The following is a 21,297-nucleotide window of genomic DNA, read 5'->3' as shown; positions in this document are numbered from 1 at the left end:
GGTGGTCATGGTATGGGATTCTTCTTGTTGAAGAGCTATAGTATTAAACCTGCAACATTATCTGAATTCAGGGAATGATGCACGCAGTTGATAAAGATCTCTTTGTTCTCCAAATTTGACACATACTGGAAATCCAATCATTCCTATTTACTGCATCACAAAGATGTTATGAAAGTTGTTATTCAAAAGCAGCAGCTTCTGTTGATGCAGAAAGTTCCCCTCTTTCCTACTGACTCACCTAGTAAGCATAGTGAAAAGTACTCCTTACCATATTACCCAGTTCTTATAGTTTTTTGTGTGACTCAAGCATCAAGATTTTGTTGACCGTCAATTGCAGAGTCCCTGAGTTTTTTTTTTTTTTATTTATTCCCTGGGGGTGCTCCACCCCTTCTGTGCCCCAACACCCCACCCTCACTCTGCCTCTTCCCATCCCCACTCTGCCCCCTCCCTGAGGCCCAGGCCTGCTCGCTGCTCTCCTCCAGCTTCCAATCAACTGTTCAGCTGCGCTTCCAATCAGCTGTTTGGCAGTGCCCTGATCAGCAAATTGGGGGTGCTACCAAACAGCTGTGGCTAGTGGGTGCTGAGCACCCACTATTTTCCCCCCAACTATGCACGGAGGTCTATTTTTTGCCCAGTAGGCAAATGATCTTTTAAAAACCAAATGTATCATTCCTGAGGCCTCCACGTGCTAATTTTGATACTGCTAATATTTAAGTAAGATTTTTATTAGCATAAAGACCAGCATGTCAGCTTTCTTGTTCTTTTTTTATGTTAAAATCGGAGCATATATATGTGGCCCCCTTCCACTGGTGCTGTTGCTTTAGTCTAGACAATCGAAGGGTGCACAGTTGATATTTTAAGGGCAGTGAGAGTATCTCTAAAGCTTTTGTCTTATTTGAACATCTTCAGAACTAGGTGTTGGTAGAAGAGGACGTACAGCAGCTTTGACCTGAGTGCACAACAGAGCACAACACTGAGCCTTTGGTTCTTAATCAAAGGGAACTCAAGAAAACTTTTGATCCCAATAGTTTTGGAACATGTATATAATTAGGCCCCATCTGTATGGCCAGCTATTGTAATTAGATTCTTGATTTTTTTTTCCAATCTCTTGCTCCCTCTCTATTCTCTGCCACTAAAACCACCGCTGTGACCACTCTTTAACCAACATTTTTTTCCTGGGACAACAGCCTTGGCAACTAATGTGTCATTTACAATCTCACTGCAGTGCACTATGGTTGCCTGACATGGGTGACACTGGGGGAGAGTGATACAAAGAAACTGAAGTCAGAACCAACTTGATAACAGAGCTACCAACATGTTTTGTATTTAATTAGCTTCAAAGCTGGAAACCTGAGGTACTTCGAGTTGGGCATAGCTACCCAATAGCAGCAGCAGTAGGGAATAATGCTTTCAGAAAGATTAATGATAACTTGCTATCCAGTTCAGTGCTGAGTGAGGTTGTCTTGCTTTAATAGTCATAGTTGGCTGTAGACCCCAATTAAAAACAGGACATCAACTTTTCCTGCCCAAATTACAAAAAAAAAAAAAAAAAAAAAAAATCCAGTGATTGGTAAGGAACAAGTTATTAACTGCTTTAAAACCCAGAGATTCACTGGAAAAAACTTTGCAGATCAGGAAACTATGTAGAGATGGTGTGCATGTGTATCACTGACCTCTACTGGATGGAATTATAATTGCTTGTCTGTGAGTAATAGGCCCATGTTGCTAAGGGCTTGGCTACACTTGCAAGTTACAGCGCAATAAAGGAGCCCCGGGGGCACTTGCTCACTCACACACTGGCAAGGCACGTAGAGCGCTCTGACTCCGTGGTGACAGTGCTACTGGTATGCCACCTCAGCGAGAGGAATAATGTTTGTTGCGCCTTGGCTGCAACGCCCGGGCGTCAGTGTGAATGAGGTGTTGCGTTACTGCGCTATGATCGGCCTCCGGAAACGTCCCATAATCCCCTTAAGTCAAGTGGAGACACTTGTCATTGTTTTGAACTCCTGTGGAAATGCCCTTTCAAAGCTCCCTTTCTGACAGCCGGCATGCAAGCCGTTACTATTGAATGCTGTGTGTGAGAGAAAGAGTTGGCCGGGGGGAGGAGGGGGGAAAAGAGGTCTGTTGCTGTCTGAACTTACAAGACAGCATGCTGACATGCTCTCCCCCCACATACACACAATACACTTCCTGTCACACTCCACCCCACCCCTCCCATTTTAAAAGCACGGTGCAGTCACTTGCATGCTGGGATAGCTGCCCATAATGCACTACTCCCAATGCCACTGCAAGTGCGGCAAATGTGGCCTCGCCAGCGCACTTGAAGCTGTCAGCGTGGACAGACTGCAGCGCTTTCCCTACTGCGCTCTACGAAGGCTGGTTTAACTCAAACCGCTCTACATCTGCAAGTGTAGCCATGCCCTAAGTTTGATTCTTTGGCTGAAGTGATGTAGCCTATGCTTTTGGAAGAAGAGAGTCTGAGCTCTGTGCCCACTGTCAACTTGAAGTACTGAGTAACCATAGTATGAACTGAAACTAGTGACAACTGAGAAATCCTAGGTCCTCCTACAGAATATTTCATTAGGATGCTACGAATGCAGGGACTGCTAGGCTGTATAAGCTAACTCATGTTCTTAATTTGTCTAAATAATGAATCATTTAGTATATGCCATAGTCAGCACTTCAAGGATAAAGAAATTGGACAAAAACCATCCATTGTCTTTTTTGGCTCAATTAGTCAGAAAGTATTCAGAAAAAGCAAATATGTACAGCAGCTGTGCAATTGAATCCTTAGTCATAAATTAGCGTGCATACTAAAAAGGCATTTCCTTTGCAAAAGCAACACATGGAAGGCCCCTTTCTTTCTAGGCTAGAGCTTGTATTTCCACCTAGATTAAATACCAAAGGCACAGGTATTAAGAGAAATTAAGTGCCTCTTCTCCTCAACTGTCCCTCATCTGATAGCATTAGTCAAGCACTCCTACGAAGCTAGCACTTGAATATTTTTGGAATCTATTTCTCTGTAGGACTTCCCTATGTGAGCACACATTAACGTTTCCATTTTCAACTGAAAAGGGCTATTTGATTTACATAAGCTTCTCTCTCTCATTTTAATTGTGCTGTAGTTATCCTCTGGGACGTACAAGTTGTGATGCAAAATAGGTCTTTGCAAATGAAAGAATGCCCATGGGGGGAGGGGAGCAGGAGTGAAGAACTTTACCAAATTGCCTCTCAGGCCAACTTCTCCTTGCATGGTTTCAGAGCATCTAGGAACAGGCAAGATGGCATGAAAATATCACACGCTTGTTTTACTCAATCAAAAAAGCTGCTAAGGGCCCAGTTCAGCAATGCTCTGGCCCTTGTGCAGTCATTTGCACTGGTGCAAAGTGAACATACGATGCTATCGTTCTGAGCTGGTAGTGTTTTAACCAGGGTAAATGACTATCCCAGGAGCAGGGTTATGGTGAATTAGGCCCTATGTACTTAAAAGATATGGAGCTGGTGGTATCACCTAAAATTATTGGAGGAAATAGCAAAGCAAAGGTAGCTGTGATAGGGAGCAGCAAAGCAATATAATAGCTGTCTTGGCTCATTTTCAGCCTGAAATCCATGTTTACTAAAATAAAATAAATAAAATTCAGCCACATCTCTTCCTGAGCAGAAACACTGCTGGGAGTTGAGACAGACAAGTAGAAAAACCTCCATAAGGTTGACTTTGAAGATTTTCCTGAACAGCATCCCCTTGCTGGATGGGGCTTAAGGACCATGAAGTTCTTCTGTCAACCTAGCTACTGCCTCTCCGGAGGTGGATTCAGGGCCATCCATAGACATTGTGGTGCCTTATGCAGCCCCTCCTGCAGGGGTGGGGGGCTGGCCTGAGGCCTCCACGGGGAGGGCATCCCCAGACCTCTGTAGGGGAGGGGGGCATGCAAGGTCTGTGTGGGGCAGGAGCAGGCTCAGGGGAGAAGTGCCCCCCAGCAGGAGCTGGTGGAGCAGGTTGGGGCCAGGTCACTCCACTTTCCGCCACCCACTGATTGCAGGACATACCTGACCCCTGCTGCAGTCCCCTGGTATGTAGCTCAGAGAAAGGGGTGAAGTGAGGGCAGGGGTGGGGTGCGGAATGGTGGGGGGCAGCTTTCCTGGCTGGCTCAGCCAGCCAGGGGATCCAGCTGGCTGCTGGAACAGCATGCAGCTGTGTAGGGCACCAGGAAATTTGGGGCAATTTGGTGTCCTAAATTTCCTGGTGCCCTACACAGCTGCATAGTTTGCGTATGGCTAAGGATGGCCCTGGGTGGATTAACTCTAAAGCAGCGAAGCAATATAGCAGCACAACTGCAGAGCCATTTAGTGTAGATGGGTGTGTGCGCGTGTGCATCTTCTGACACTGTAGTAAATCCACCTTGCTAAGAGGCAGTAGCTGTATCAGCTACGATTTAGCAGTGTTGACATTGGGCCTTAGGCCAGCTTAATTACACATTGCACAGGGTATGAAATGTCCCCTCCCTTCTCTGCACAGTCCTTGAACCACCATCTAATCCATTTGAGCGTTCACTGCTAACCCAACTGGACTTAACTGTGAATGAGTTTTTAAACACCACTACCTGAAACACATGAAAGGCAAGATGTAGGACATTATCCTTTCCTCCCCTACTTTTGTGGTGTGATCAGTCAGCCAAAGTGTGCTGATAAGCCAGAGTCTTTCTATAGAGGCACACTGCTTATTGTTTGTTTGTTTTTTCCTATGGGCCAAATCTCTCAGGGTGCAAAGGAGGAAAGAATTTGGCCTTTCAAGTTTTGGGGATGGTCTCTTCAAGAGAAGAAACAGTAACAGTTGCAATCATGTGAGAATAAGTATTATTTGCTTTTCTTCCATCATCTGGTTCAGTTTCCTCAGGACTGCAGAAATGAGGTAGTATATTAAGCGATTGTGCCACCTCCCCTAATACTCTAGCATGCATCTGTTCCAGAAGTGGGTGGAAGGGAGAGAGCATCTCATGGTTAGAGCAGTAGTCTTTAGCTGCCTATGTCCTCTAAAACATCTGTTCAGAAGGGCAGAGAGATACTAGTACATTCACAATAATGGCTTCCATTAGTTAGCAGGGGTACTGTGGTCAAGGATTAAAGGAAGGTAGACCTGCAGGTAAGCAAAAGAATCTCACCTGAATGCTTGGGTCTGTCACAGGACCTTGACCCAGAAGTCTTGATCACAAATTATTAGTTTAATAGGAAGAGCTACTAAAATCTGTCAGTTGCATCACAGATGTCCTTTAAGTTTCTAGCTATTGTATACAATCTGCTGTATTCTAGTCCTGAACTACTGCAGCCCCTGAGTTCTAATAATTAGGGTGTCTAGTTTACCCACCCCAGGCCAAAACTCGACCGTCTGTTTCTCTAAACACAGCAGAAGTAGAATAAAGGGGTATTTTGGTTGGAAAGAGCAACATGGAAGTGCTAATCATTAATAAGACTTCCCAAAGACCTGTAGTAGCCTCTATCCAGGCCTTCTAAGCTTTGCTTTCCTCCCCTGCCCTTTTAATTCAAGACTGAACACAAGAGAATATTTTTACAAAACCATTAGTTCTATGGCTGCCCAGGGAGGTATCCTGCCCATCATACAATTTACAGAGGCAAAGTATGTTTAGAAGTCAGAAAAAAACAGATGTGATGGGTATCCATTGTGCAATTAACCAGCCTTTAATGTTTCTATTACAAACACAGTAAAGGGTAACCAGAGTGAACAGTACATGCTCTGTATCCAACTAAATTCCTACTTGCATTTTTAAAATAGGAAAGTATTAGTTCAAGGAGAACTATTGGCATTTTTAATCTTCCTTTTAATATTAAGCCACTTGAATGTTAACCCTGATCTCTAGATGATAATTCAAATGCCACCAGTGCCAATTTCTGAACAAGACTTAATGACTATTCTCTATTCAATACAGAAAACATGTATATTACTGAATTGACAAGTTTTGGTGAAAAAAGCTGAACAGATTTTGAATTGCTTGTATGTTTAATTGCCAAGAACTCTTGATAATAGGCACATGTGTACCAATAAGCATGTGATCTTTAAAATGAATGACTGCCACAAAACAAACTTGAATACAGCAACAGCATTGGTTACTAGATTTACAGTCGACTTTTAGACTCTTCAGCTTTTAAAGGATTTTCTAAATCTTGATCAGCTAGTCATGCACTGGAAATAAACTCCACAGCAGTCTCCTTTTCTTCCATCAACTCCTTTGCAGTCAGATCCATCTTCTCTCGGGAGAAGTCATTAATAGGAAGACCTTCCACAAACTTCCAGGTTTTATCCTGTTTGAAAGTTAGTCCTGATGAGAACAAGTCTTGTACGGTCTAAAAGCAGCACCTAATTTTGCAGTTTTGGTATGCCAGTGAAATGAGTGACACCTCTGAACACAAATGCTAATCTGTGGTTCAGAAATTGTGTTAGAACACATGTTTGCTCAAACTGAAACCATGTGATGGTGTGGAGCAGATCTGTTCCTCTAGAAGTCTGCTGTAGTATAGTGACTAGAGTTTGCCATCTGAATGAGAAATCCCATTCTCTAACAATTACAAGATATTATAAGTTTACTTGTAAATATCCCCAAACAAACTGACTGAAGCAGATGGACTTCTGTCTCTAATTTCTTTTTACCTGAGCAGTCTTAAGAGCATTAATATTTTTCTTCAGATTCAGCGTAGAAGGTTAGTTGCAGTATATTCTTTTTGCCTCTTTCTCCCTACACTTCAGACTATGTTTTTCTGCAGCCATCCAATATTCATCTGACAACTCAAATTATGGAACAGTGAGTATAATGGGCATCTCGCAGTGGGCACAAGCATGTTGAACGCCTGCTTCACAGCACCAATGATCCAAATCCTACCCCTGAAATCTACATAACCTCCTCCTACTTTGTATATAAAGACATTTCAAAAGTTAAACCTTGATAGATTTAAAATAGCGTAGTTACCTTGATTACAACAGGGAATGAATAGAGCAACTCCTCGGGGATACCATAGGCATTTCCATCAGAAATGACTCCCATGGAAACAAATTCCCCCTGAAAACAAGAAGTTAATGATAAATAGCTCTCCTTGCCATTACAGTGGGCACAAATTTAACTAATTACTATCTATACTATAGAAAGCCTTGCTGCATTTGTTATAGTCCCAAGTGTGTAATATCTTCTGTCACTCATGATTAATCTACCCAGTGTTACTCCAGAAGGACATTAAACACACAAAAGTTTAAAGATTAGTCAAGAGCACCTCTCTATGTGCCATAGCAATATTTACCTCTGGAGTGCCAAACCAGATGTCCCTCACGTGGTCACAGATAGCTTTGGCAGCTGACATTGCACTGGACAACTTCCTGGCTTTAATAACAGCTGCACCACGTTGCTGAACAACCTGTAGTAAAGACACACACAAAAAAGGGACATCTCATTTGCATATAGTCAATAGATGACAGAAGGCTTAAGCAAGTAAGCAGTGGCTTTGTCGTCTAGTCACCACTAACATACTACTGCTGGGGGAATTCTGAGCCACTGCGTAAGCGAAGAATTTATGTCTCCTGCAGAATAATTGAATCTGATGGGGAGACAAAAGGAAGATGCACTTACACTTTTTGCCTACTGGGGTCTGATGTGGTGTCAGAAGAGAGGGCAGCTGTCTCATGGGAGGGAGCAGCCAGCTGTGGAGAGGGAAGGGGCAGAGGCTGACTTCCTGACTGCCCTGCCCATGGGAGGCGGCATAGGCTATGGGAGGGACAGAGCAGGGCACACCAAGTTGCTGGAGGTGCGGGGGAGGGGAGAAGGAACAAGGACACATGGGGATGGGGTAGATATGCCTGACTGAATGGGAGATGCTAGGGGTCAGCCAGGGTTTGCATAGGGAAGGCTTCCCAAAAACAAAACAAAACAAAAAAAAACACACCACACACCCACAAACACCAAACACACCCCAACCAACCAACCCACCCACCCCACCCTATTTCTCCCACCAAGCCTCAAGGTTCACTCCCAGGCTCCTTCCCAGCCATTATTTCCCACTCCTGCAGTTCCTCTGTTACCCCCGACTCCCCCAAGCCTTTGCACTTCTTCTGAAGGGGGTGGCAAAAAAAAGTTTCTATATAGTAGTTTAAATGAATTATTACTCAGTTCTGTATTAATATGCCCAGCAAGGAATTTGTCAAAAAAACATTCTGAATCTTTTTTGTTGTCTGTATCGTTGTTCCAGACATACTTGATAACAGATATTTTGAAATGAATTACCAAAAATAATTGAAACTGGCATGATTATATTGTGTTGTTTTGACAAATATGCAGAACTTTAAAATATTGTGCACAGAATTCCCCCAAGAGTAATGGTCATGGGAGAAAGTTTCTTATATAGTCTTCACTAAAAACCCTCAGAGTTGGAGAGCAAGATGTTCACAGTTGAATTATGGAAGATATACAATCCTACCAATAAGCAGCTGTAACACTGAAGTAGAACAGGCTAAGAGCCTAGAACTGTTCTGCAAGGGTCAAGGCTGATACACACTGAAGGGTTTGGGAGGCTTGCAGTGCTGTGTTTCTTACTGTACCAGTTTTGTGGCTAGAAGCCTATTCTACTGGGTTATCAATGTAGCATCTTTCACAAGCGTCATATACATCAGGCGCTCTGTACCAGTTTCGGTTCAGTAACGGACGCTTTTTTTGAAGTTTATAGGTAAGGCCCTACTTGAATTGCGGGATGATTGTCAAATAATTGTGACCGAATTTTGGACAAGACATGGAACTCAATGTGCGCTGGGGCGCCTGTTGTCAGCTGACAAAACTGCGGTGGAAGCCTAATATTGAGAATCTGCAATGTTGCAAGTTAAATTAACCTATACATAAGGCCTTACTTATGGTTTACATTTATACTTTAGTGGTCAGCTGAAGACTAGAAGTGAACTACTTATCAACCTTTGTGTCCCACATGAGTTATCAAGCAACTTGAAAGATTATATAGAACCTATTTTACATGCTATCAAGTCATTCGATAGTGCCTGAAGGTCTGTGTCTGTAGAGTATTTTTCCAAGACACTTAAGTCAGACTAACGAAGCTAATTGCTGAGACGTATACATAAAAAGCAAGTCTCATTCATGTACAATATTTATAACAGCCAAAATTTGTTCACTGACTCTGTACCAGTTAGACCCCAACTCATCCCCTAGGAAGCAAGCACCTCTGAACCGTCTTAATAGCCCCTCAGACGACAACACACATTTATGTAACAGACCAGCTATATGCTATTCCCATGAGGCTTATCCCAGCTGTGTGCAGCAGGCCAGAGTCAAGGACCCAGCACTGAAGCCCTCTTGTTTAAATCTAGGGACTCCAGCACCTCAGCTGCGAGTGTATAATAATTAATTAGAAAAGAGGGACCTCACAACCCTACAGAACAAGCAAAGGACTCCTTTTATAGGTCAAACATAAATTGCACCCACAAACAAGCTAGACAGTAGCACAGCCTATGGGGCACAGGCAATTCAAATTCTTTATGGGAAGCACTGCTCAGCAGTCAAACCACAGAATCCTTGAGTTAGAAAATGGCAGCCTTAAAAAAAATATATATATATAATAAAAACAAAAACAAAAACAAAACAAAAAAAAAAACACAAAACAACACCCCTCATCCCCAAGTGATGATGAGTATATTCAGAGGGGAACTTGCCCAATTCTATGGACTAAAATTACTGAAAAGTGAACTATCCTCTCCCTACAGAGGCTAGGACACCACATGACACCCTGTGGCAGCAATTTTGACTCTCAACATTAACTTTCACTGTTGATCATTTCAGCAGAAAAATCCAGCTGGCATACTTATTTAGGTTTATGCAAAAGGAACCACCACAGGAACAGGACTACAAATTTTAAAGATCAAATATCTGATTATTCTGACAAGCTATTTGAAGACAAATCATTTTAGTAGGACTGGAAGATCTGCTTTGCTAAGGTTTGCCATAAGATTTCCATTGAGTATATATTAACACTAGCGTTTTACACTGAGTCAGAATTAGTCTAACAGGAGTACAGTATTGTCCAATTATGCAGATAGATTAATAAACAGAATCTTACCGTGATAAAGTCACCCTTCAGCCAGCTGTCATCTTTTACAGCTTCATAAACTCCAACTTCCTTTCCTTGCACTTTCACCTTAGCATGGGTAACATCTGGATACTGAGTGGAGGAGTGATTCCCCCAGATGATGACATTCTTCACATCATTAGCAGTTACACCAAGTCTCAGAGCAATCTAATTTGCATTTAGAAAAGACATGGAACATACCAATTTCAACTACACTTTAAGTTTTTAGTACATCTAAGTAGAACACACTGCTTTCTGAGAAAGCTTAAATTTACACACTTCTTTAGAAGACAGACATAAGAAGGTATTTTAGCCCTGGATGGATTCTTCCTACCTGGGATTTAGCTCGGTTGTGGTCCAAACGAGTTAGACAGCTGAAGTTTTCCTTTGGTATTGAGGGAGCTGACTTTAAAGCCGTCAGGCAGTTGGTATTTGCTGGATTTCCTACCACCACGACCTAGAAAGGCAATGAAGGGGAGTGGGGTGAGAAGAGAAGTCAACTGTTTACCCAGCTTAGGGAAATGAATTTGCAGAAATTGTAGCTTGGCTAAACACAACATTCACCATTTGTAAAGAAAAGGCTTTACTCCAAAGAAGCTGTCAAGAAATGAAGACAAAAAAGTCTTGTTTAAATCCTAAACATATTGTATAATCACTAATTTAAAGTATTAGAGGGGTAGCCGTGTTAGTCTGAATCTGTAAAAAGCAACAGAGGGTCCTGTGGCACCTTTGAGACTAACAGAAGTACTAGGAGCATAAGCTTTCGTGGGTAAGAACCTCACTTCTTCAGATGCAAGAAGTGAGGTTCTTACCCACGAAAGCTTATGCTCCCAGTACTTCTGTTAGTCTCAAAGGTGCCACAGGACCCTCTGTTAATTTAAAGTAGTTTTTCAAAAAGAAAAAAAATTACACACAAGGGGATATCAAATACAGAATCACAGAACAGATCATTTTAAATGCTTCTTCACAAGTGCCTCTATAATAAAGGAGACCAGTATTTTAAGATATCAGCACTACTTACCTCCAGTCTAGTTCCCCTGCACCGCAAAAATCCCTCATAGTCTCTTAATACATTAAGAGGACTATACACACACAAACTAGTCAGCTCTTTCCTTGCTTGCTTTCTGCTTCTCACCCCCCATTAAAGTTTCCCATTAAGATAGCTCTACTAAGTGACACTGCTTTACATGATCATAGTTACGACTGAAGCAATTGTTGCCTATTTGAAGTAAGATGCTGGATCTCAAGTTAAGTCAGTTTCTCTTGTTAATATGAAAAGGACAGATTAATTGATGAAGAAAAAACAGTGTCAAGCTCCATACAGCCTCCATCTGGTGAGCTGATCTAGAGACATGCTTTTATAGTTCCCTTTTTGATATTCCAACTTCAGTTAGTTTCCCATTACTCTGTAATAGCTGATAAAAAAAATAGCTGATGCTAAGTTTTATTTCAACTGTAGAGAACACTGAACAGCCCTGTAGACTCAGCAGGAAGTTCATCAGCAGAGGAAGCAGGCATTAAAGTCAGTTACAAAGCACAGTGGGAGCAGGAGTATGAGATTAGGAGCTGTAGGAGGGAAGCCACATGATTCTATGCATTGTGCCTGAGCTACTGGGAAGAAAAAACACATTTTAAACAACCTCTCCAATGTGACTTTAAAAACTAAAAATCTAAAACAAAGCCTATTTTTATTTTATGTGACTTTACTTGACTGATACTGAAGTCATTAAATTAAAGCTACAGATTCATATGAAATAGGAGCCAAGTTTGCATCAGTAAAGTGGCTGTTCATCTGCATGTGCTATTATCAATATGAGGCCACCTCTTCTCACTCTACTGCTCCCCACCTCTGAAAAGTAACTGCAGGACACTACACACTCCTACCTAGAAGATGGTTCATCTTCTGTCAGTGAACAGACTGGGATCATTCCCTAGATCAACTATGGGGTCTAACAGGATGCCTCCCCTCAGGCTTTGGCCAATTCAGAGCATTTGAGAAGCAAGACCTTCCGTAAAACAAAATTGGTCGTTATGCTATATCTGTACTACTCTACAGCTCTTGCATAGATTTTTAAGTTGCTTGGTAAAGGGTTTCCAGTTAAAAAAACAAAACAGTTTCTGTAATCACCTTGACAGTCTTCTTGGAATACTTGTCCAAGGCTGCACCCTGGGATTTAAAAATTTTCACATTTGCTTTGAGTAATTCTTTCCTCTCCATGCCCTCTTTCCTTGGCATGGAGCCAACCAGAATTGCTACGTCAAGATCTTTAAATGCAACCGCCTCCTTGTCTGTTGCGATGACCTCTGTAAGCAAAGGAGGGAAGAGACAGAATTAGTAACAGAGCAATCTTTCTGGGAGTTCTATGGCAACATCAATGGAATTATTCTTTGGATTACCTTCTATTTAAGCACTAATCAGACAGGCAGCTGTGACAAAGACAGACCCAGAGAGCAAATGCCCATATTTACTAGTTTAATCACTGCTCTTTTTCCTTACACTAAGTTATCGATGGGGGTTAGCAGCTTCTTAATGTGAATGAATTATGCATCCTCATTTGTTTGCCTGTATCTTTTGATGTACTCTATACGTAGTACTCCTCCTCACTTCTCCATCCCTTCCAACCCATGCAATGGCATTGGATTTTTGTGTATGACCCAAATGAGTTTTCCTTTCCTCAATAACCAGTAATATTAATTCACACTGGAGAAGGTTTAGTAAAACTACACAATCTGGGAAATTTTATCAACTGATATTTGAAACAGCTACTATAATAACTACAGCATTGCCCATTAGCTCACTTTCTTCCACCTGAAGAAACTATACTCGAGAATCCATAATTTGTTAGACAAGTTGATCAACCCATTTCTCAATTTTGTCTTTATTTTGTCAGTGATTTTCAGAGTTTGTGTTTTAGAACCTTCTCAGAAAAAGCAGTGGCATATCAGAAGAGACAAAGCTATTTCACTACTAGGCTAGGAGGCCCATCATGACATGATAGTTCAAGCAGCCAATTGTTTGCCAGATACATAACACATCTTACTTTCAAGGCTTAAATAGTATAAATCAAATTCCCAGATATTACATACGCAAATATTGTAGGTGACACAAACACCTATATCTGAAGAGTTGATCATACTTCTCTTACAGTTTGCAGTTAATCAAGCTAAGTTAACTTTAAGAAAGTCTGTATTCATTTTGATCACCTTTCAGCAGTGGAAGGGCACAGTCTTGCAGTTCCATGATTACGCCATCCAATACAGTCATCATGGGAGTGATATCCAGCAGTACAAGAACAAGAGGCTGTAAAACAAAAGTAACTTAAAAGTATATGGAACAATAAGTGTAGGCTTACTCAGTTTTTCTATTATTTCTTCCTGCAGCCAGATATTAGTTAACATCACCTTTTGGGAGAGGTGGGAAACTATAACAGCCCATTTACTAAGACAGATGACTAACAGCAGCATAACAATTCAGCGCTGAATGCATATAAAAAACAGGATCCAGAATAACTCCGGCTCTATTTCTTCTCTTCAGGCTCACTGCTAGGGTTGCCAATGGTCTAATCACACAAAACCTAAAAATCCTTGCCCTTCCCCACAGACCTGCCCCGCGCACTCCATTCCCCCTCCCTCTGTTGCTTGCTCTCCCCCATCCTCACTCCTTCCACCAGGCTGGGGCAGGGGGCTCTGGGCTAGAGCTGAGGGGTTCAGCGTGTGGGAGGGGGCTCTGGGCTGTGCCTGGGGCAGGGGTGCAAGCTTGGGAGGGAGTTTGGGTGCTAGAAGGGGCTCGGGGCTGAGGTGGGGGGCTGGGGTGCGGGTTCCAGTTGGTCGGTGCTTACCTCAGGCAGCTCCTAGTTGGCGGTGCAGTGGGAAGGGAGAGCCAGGGGGCTCCGTGCACTGCCTCTGCCTGCAGTCACCACCCCTGCAGCTCCCACTGGCCGCAGTTCCTGGCCAATGGGAGCGGCGGAGTCAGTGCTTAGGGTGCAGGCAGCGTGTGGAGACCCCCCCGCCCACTTCCCAGGGGCTGCCAGGACATGCTGGCCGCTTCCGGGAGCGGCACGGGGCCAGGGCAGGCAGGGAGCCTGCCTTAGCCTCTCCGGAGTTAACGGCCTAAAATCTCCTGGTTTGGCTTCGTAGCCTCCGGGAGATAGAGCCTGATGCCAGGAGACTCCCGGCAAAACTGGGAGGGTTGGCAACCCTACACTCAGAACAGTAACTTATGTCTTTGCATGAAATGTGAAGGCTCACAGGAAAACTTAACTCCAAGTTTATCAAGAGATTTTACAGATTGTAGTTTCTTCAATACTGTTGAAGAAAACAAGTGATAGTTCAGTTTAACCATTACCTGTTCTTTGCCGAAGACATCGCCCTTGGCAATGCTGTAGAGCAGAGAATAGGCGATCTGACCAGCAGCTCCAGTCACTAGGACTCTAATTGGTTCAGACTGTAAAAGAAATAGACTCAGCTAACACATTGCTGGTAATACAGTTTTCCCTGCTTAAAGAGCCATTAAGCATTTTCAGCAGTTATTGTAGAAAGAGCGTTAAAATATTTGATACTTCTGGATGTGAATCCTGTGCAAAAACCCAGCACAGGGTCAGCTCCTAGGATTCTGCTTCTCTTTTAAACTAATAGCAGCACTCCCAAATGCCTTCTGGGAGCAGACCAGACCTGCAGAAAGGTAGCCAAAAAACTAAGTTGAAACCCCAGAACTAGAAATATTCCAAGGCTTGCTTGCACTTTGTTCAGAAGAGAGTGGTGGGGAGTATTTTTAAATGAAGGTCAGAACAGTTTAAAGTAAGGGGGAAAATACTGCCTTTTTAAAGCGTAGGAACTTCAAATACAGACTCCTAAAATTCCATTAGACTACGATGTAGCTTTTATGCTTCAAACTTATTGGCGAGCCGGCACAAGTCTTCAGAAGATTGGCAGAACATGCAGTTTAGAATTACATCACACTATATTAGAGACTGCTCTCATTACATTAATTTGCCGATTTACTTGCAAGTGGAGATTTGTAGAATACTGCAAACCAAGATATCTGGTGGAGCTGTAAATGGGACACCAACTAAAAAGGTATGTAGCAATTCAAGTAATATACTCAAGAAAGAGATCGTGGAGTCATTGTGGATAGTCCTCTGAAAACATCCACTCAATGTGCAGCGGCAGTCCAAAAAAAAAAAAAAAAAAAAGGAACAGAACGTTGGAATCATTAAGAAAGGGATAGATAAGACGACAGAAAATAGCATATTGCATCTATATAAATCCATGGTATGCCCACATCTTGAATACTGTGTGCAGATGTGGTCACCCCATCTCAATCAGCTTGGAAAAGAGACGACTAAGGTGGGATATGACTCAGGTCTATAAAATCATGACTTGTATGGAGAAAGTAAATAAGGAAGTGCTGATTAAGTCTTCTCATTACACAAGAGCTAGGGGTCACCAAATGAAATTAATAGGCAGCAGATTTTAAAAAACAAAAAACCCAAAAAGGAAGTATTTTTTCCACACAATGCAGTAAGTCTGTAGAACTCTTTGCCAGAGGATGTTGTGAAGGCTAAGCCTATAACAAGGTTCAAAAAAGAACTAGATAAGTTCGTGGAGGATAGGTCCATCAATGGCTACTAGCCAGGATGGGAAGGGATGATGTCCTGAGCCTCTGTTGGCCAGAAGCTGGGAATGGGTGTCAGGGGATGAATCACTTGATGTTTACCTGTTCTGTTCATTCCTTCTGGGGCACCTGGCATTGGCCACTATTGGAAGACAGGATACTGGGCTAGATGGACCTTGGGCCATACTGGGTCAGACCATTCTTATACAACAAAGCAGTAGGCAAAAGGCTGGTGTGTATACTGTTTTCCAGTTGGCACGGTTTCTCTGGATTGTAACACTTCATCAAATCAGGTGTGATTTTCCCCCCTACTATTGTTACAAGCAACACTTAAGGAATCTTAATAGATTAAATAATTTTTATTTTACTCTATCCAGTCAGTTTCAACCATTTCCCCTGTAGAATCAGTTTGCACAGGTAGGTCTTTAACACAGCAACAGAAGACAAGACTTGCATAGGAAAAGGAGAATGCCACAAAAATTGGCTTGGGGGTTTGAGGCAGGTGTAAAATGTTGTAAAAAAAATCATGGCGTTACTGTCCCGTCCCCCCCATAACTGGCTTAAGCCATTATTTCTTTTAAACTTTCTCAATTTTATTTTATTATTTTTATTAGCTTTTACTATTTTATTGTTTATTAGCTGTCTAGGTTGAGCCTTTAGCATGCACTCACTTCATGTATTCAAGCTTCTTCTCTGCAACAATGAGTATTAGAGTTTTTTTAAGACAAAAACAGGTTCCATGCATGGGGTCCCTAGATTCAGGAGCTAGGGTGTTAACAACAACCACTAAATATTGTGATTTGTTTTCATCACAAAAATGGCAAAATATAGCAGCACTGAGCCACTGAAGCTACTTTTAAAATCAGTTTTGTTTTAAAACTTGCTAGATGTCACGATGATCATGTCCCTTTACATAGAGGCCCATTCTTTCAGAAAGGAACCTTAGCTACATAGGACAGTCAATTTAATCTGTGACTTGGCTCCTACACTGAACTTTAATAAAAATGCTTTCATGCTCTGGTAACTAGAGCAGTGACCTTTACTAGTTACCGGTTTTTGGAATTTTTACATGAAATATATAGAATAAGTTCAATTAACATATTTTGAAGCTATTTACCTCCCCTGTCAAATTCAAAAGTGTGGAAGAGAGCCAGGAAAGGATATGGAATATTTAGTTCTATATAAGAGAAAAGGTGGAAAAATAAAGTGTTTCATTGTAGTAGTGTGTACAGGACCTCTACATCCTCAGATAGCTTAAAAAGACAACGTAAGTAAAATTCTGAAGAGGAGGACAATTTTTTAAAAAAGAATACTTGGTTACAGAGCACAAGCTTCCAATCTCAAACCTACGGCTGACATCAGCACCATTAATTCCCTTCCCCCCATACTTTTTCGTAAGTGCTTCCTACCTTAATTAGGTATCTTTTGCAAAGTATTAACACCTTCAATTTTAACAGATTTAGGACTTCTCAAACTTGCTGGATACAGTACTATTTAACAAAACAAATAAGCCAGCTATGCTGCAGGTAGCTACAAAGGACAGTATCAAAGGCCTGGTCTACACTATGGGTTTAGGTTGAATTTAGCAGCGTTAAATCGAATTAACCCTGCACCCTTCCACACAACGAAGCCATTTACTTTGACATAAAGGGCTCTTAAAATCAATTTCTGTACTCCTCCCCGATGAGGGGAGGAGCGCCGAAATAGACATTGCCATTTCGAATTAGGGTTAGTGTGGCTGCAATTCAATGGTATTGGCCTCCGGGAGCTATCCCACAGTGCACCATTGTGACTGCTCTGGACAGCAATCTGAACTTGGATGCACCGTCCACGTAGATAGGAAAAGCCCCGTGAACTTTTGAATTTCATTTCTTGTTTGCCCAGCACAGGTGACCACGCAGAGCTCATCAGCGCAGGTAACCATGCAGTCCTGGAATCCAAAAAGAGCACCAGCATGCACCGTATGGGAGGTACTGGATCTGATCGCTATATGGGGAGAGGAGTCCGTGCTAGCAGAACTACGTTCCAAAAGACGAAATGCCAGCTGCTCTGCGATTGCTTTGGCTACTTGCATCACAGTAGCCCCCACAGTAGATTTGCCCACTGACCAGTAGTGGTCTGGCATTGCAAGCTTCCACAGGTCTATCGCCACTCACTTCCTCAACTGTGAGGGCTGCTCTCATCTTGGTATTCGGGCGCTTCAGGGCAGGGGAAAGCAAGTCAAAGTTCCATGAAAGTGCCCATACGCATGTGAAAGTTTTGCAGCCTCTGGAAATCATCCCAGACCTGCAACACTATACGGTCCCACCAGTCTGTGCTTGTTTCCCGGGCCCAAAAGTCAGCATTCCACGGCTATAACCTGCCCCATTAACAACATGATCTCCAAAGCACCGGGGCCCACAGTTTGAGAGAATTCTGTGTCCGTGTCCATGTCCATCACTCTTGTCGCCGCGCTGCCGCCTCCTCCTCGCCTGGTTTTTCAGGTCCTGGTTCAGCATAAACTGCATGATAATGCGCGAGGTGTTTACAATGTTCATGACTGCTGTCTTGAGCTGAGCGGGCTCCATGCTTGCCATGGTATGGTGTCTGCACAGGTGACCCAGGAAAAAAGGTGCAAAACGGTTGTCTGCCGTTGCTTTCATGGAGGGAGGGGTGAGGCTGTACCCAGAACCACCAGCAACAATTTTTTGCCCCATCAGGCATTGGGTTCTCAAACCAGAATTCCAATGGGCGGGAGAGGCTGCGGAAACTATGGGATAGCTACCCACAGTGCAATGCTCCGGAAGTCGATGCTAGCCTCGGTACATGGACGCACACCGCCGAATAAATGTGCTTAGTGTGGCCGCATACACTCGACTTTATATAATCAGTTTCCAAAAATCAAATTCTGTAAATTAGGAGTAATCATGTTGTGTAGACATACCCAAATTAATATTGGATTGTCCTCCATCAGTAGGAGGCGGGGGAGGGGGCAGAACTAGATCTTTCAACTTCCAACACAGAGGTGGACTGTGTTACAAAAGGTCTTGCCAATCTGTAACTTAATTACTAACTGTGATAAGGTACCTTGCTTTACAACATCCAGGAAAGTGGGATTAAGAGGACAGTAATCCATGCACAGTTCAAGTTTTAGCAGTAACCCACCATGCTTGATAAAACATTTTAAAACTATAAGCTGTCAATATTACTGAAGCTGAAAGCTTAGGAGTCAGATATCAGACCAATAAGACTTGGCCAACAGACCAACTCTTGTTTGAAGTGTCATGGTAGCTGTGCTGGTCCCACGATATGAGAAAAACAAAGTGCATGAGGTAATATCTTTCACCAACAGAAGTTGGTCCAATAAAAGACATGCTTTTGAGCTCTACAGAGGTCTTCTCATTTCTTTCGCCAACAAATGTGTTCCAATAAGAGACACTGCCTTACCCACCTTGTCTCAGACTTCCATTCTGTCCTTTCCGTATTTTTGAGTAGAGGAATTAGTTGAGAAAACTGCATTCTGATACATTTCAGAGAGTGGTGAGACAGTTTAGCACATAGCTAGTAACTTCAAGTGCAAGTACTATACCAATGTAGTGTTCCCCAGTCTGTTCCTTTAAAATGGAAGTTGAGATAGGTGCTTCTAAATGTGAGCGTTGTTCACATGAGGATTTGGCTAATGGCAATTATACCAAATCATGGGGGACTTTGTTTTCAGAAGTTTCAAAACTGTCATCCCTAACACTAAATGGGATTGGGAACATCCTGAATTGACATGAATGGAGTAGTGTGAACAGGAAACAAAATAAGAAGGTTCTCCAGGGATTAGAATCAATAGAGTAGCATTTTAGACATACAAATAAAACAAGATGGGGCAGAAAAATCTGGAATTGAAGAGCAGGATTTAGGGTCAAGAAAGACATGAGGGGCAAAAAACAAAACAAAAATCCATGACTAGAGATAGAAGAAGGGTCATCTACACATATACATTAGATAGGGACAGGAAGCAAGTAATTTATACATGCCACAGCAAGCAATATCAGATCACTTTACACATTTAACCTGAACAAAATTCTAGATGTATCAGAGATAGGAAATGGAAGTGACTTGAAACTTTTAAGGCCAGAGCACAGGCAGTGTGTGCCTTATTGTTACACCAGAAAGGACAGAAGCCGTGTAATGAATATAGCTCCTTGCAATGCTTTATTCCTCCTACCCAACTACATCATTTGAACCTGCCTAAGTCACACAGCTCAAACAGAAAAGGAAATGGAAAGTAACACAGAAGAATGTCATATGATCCCCTAGAGCTGTGACATTCTAGATCAGGATACAGCACTTTATGGAAAACACTGAAGTTGCTAGTTTGAATCCTGCAGCAGACATGCACCCTGGCTGGAACAGCTTGAGACTCAGGTGCACTTGTTCCACAATAACCCATTGGAGAACACTTTCAAAGCCACCTCGTGACACTGCAGCGACGTCACCCACTTCCCCTCCCCCACTCCAGCAATTAACAGATGGTTTCTATAAAAAAAAAAAAAAAAAAATCACACCAAGATTTTACCCAACAGCTGGCAGCTCTGTGCACAACCACTACTCATGCCGATGTGCCCACTGCAAGCAGCCTGCAATGTTCAGCAACCCACCCCAGGCTCTGGCCCAGGCTGCAGGCTCCATGTCCTCTGCTGCAAGGAGGAGAAGGGGTCACCCCAGCATAGGAACGATGGCGCCTCAGCTGTAAACGTGGCCGCCCGGTCCCGTAACCCCTTCTGCTCGCCCTACCCCCGACCCTCCTTCCAAGGAGGGGCACAGGCTACATACTCCGCACATGCCCCCGTCCCAGCAGGGACTGCACAGGGTCACCCCCCCCCCCCAACCACACACACACATCCGGGGGGAGGGATAGCTCAGTGGTTTGAGCATTGGCCTGCTAAACCCAGGGTTGTGAGTTCAATCCTTGAGGGGGCCACTTGGGAATCTGGGGCAAAATCAGAACTTGGTCCTGCTAGTGAAGGCAGGGGGCTGGACTCGATGACCTTTCAAGGTCCCTTCCAGTTCTAGGAGATGGGATGGGATATCCAGGGGCGTTGGGGGCTCCGAACCCCCACCCTTACCCCAGGTAGGGGGCTCGCCCCCACATACACGGAGAAGGGGTGCGGGAGGGGGGTCTGTACCCCAGACCCCACCACATGTAGGGGTTACCACACACACACGCGGCGGGAGGGGGATCTGCACCCCAGACCCGCACCCCAGATAGGGGGTACCCCCTCACACATAGGGAGAGGGGTGGGGAAGGGGTGATCTGTACCCCCAGGCCCTCATCTCAGGTAGGGGTTACCACCCCCCACACGTATTCTCCAGCGGGAGCTTCGTATCCCCCGCAGGCCGAGCGGTACTGACCATGGCTGGGCGAAGCGGCTTGTCCGGCTGTGTCGCTGCCTGGCCTCAGGGTCACCTCTAAGCACAGCTAAGGCAGCAGCAGTCCCGCGGCCGGCGCTGAAGGTATTAAGAGGGAGAAGGAGGGGGCTGATCCCAGCGGGCCGCCCCTCGCCGCGCAGCCGCCTGGGTGCTGTAGTCTC

General features: G+C 43.5%; 1 protein-coding gene across 1 annotated transcript; it reads right to left on the bottom strand.

The window, feature by feature from the left end:
- Window positions 1-5,671: 5,671 nt before the first annotated feature.
- On the bottom strand, window positions 5,672-21,218 carry MDH1 (malate dehydrogenase 1). Its single transcript, XM_054022339.1, has 9 exons — window positions 21,119-21,218; window positions 14,468-14,566; window positions 13,327-13,423; window positions 12,251-12,426; window positions 10,457-10,579; window positions 10,114-10,290; window positions 7,303-7,416; window positions 6,978-7,067; window positions 5,672-6,315 (listed from the first exon to the last, which is right to left on the bottom strand). Exons 1-9 carry the CDS (start codon window positions 21,119-21,121, stop codon window positions 6,190-6,192), a joined length of 1,005 nt encoding a protein of 334 aa, XP_053878314.1. The 5' UTR covers window positions 21,122-21,218; the 3' UTR covers window positions 5,672-6,189.
- Between the last annotated feature and the right edge of the window lie 79 nt (window positions 21,219-21,297).

Source organism: Malaclemys terrapin, chromosome 3 (genome assembly GCF_027887155.1).
Source record: "Malaclemys terrapin pileata isolate rMalTer1 chromosome 3, rMalTer1.hap1, whole genome shotgun sequence".
Lineage (NCBI taxonomy): Eukaryota > Metazoa > Chordata > Testudines > Emydidae > Malaclemys > Malaclemys terrapin.
This window is presented reverse-complemented; position numbering and strand designations above follow the sequence as displayed.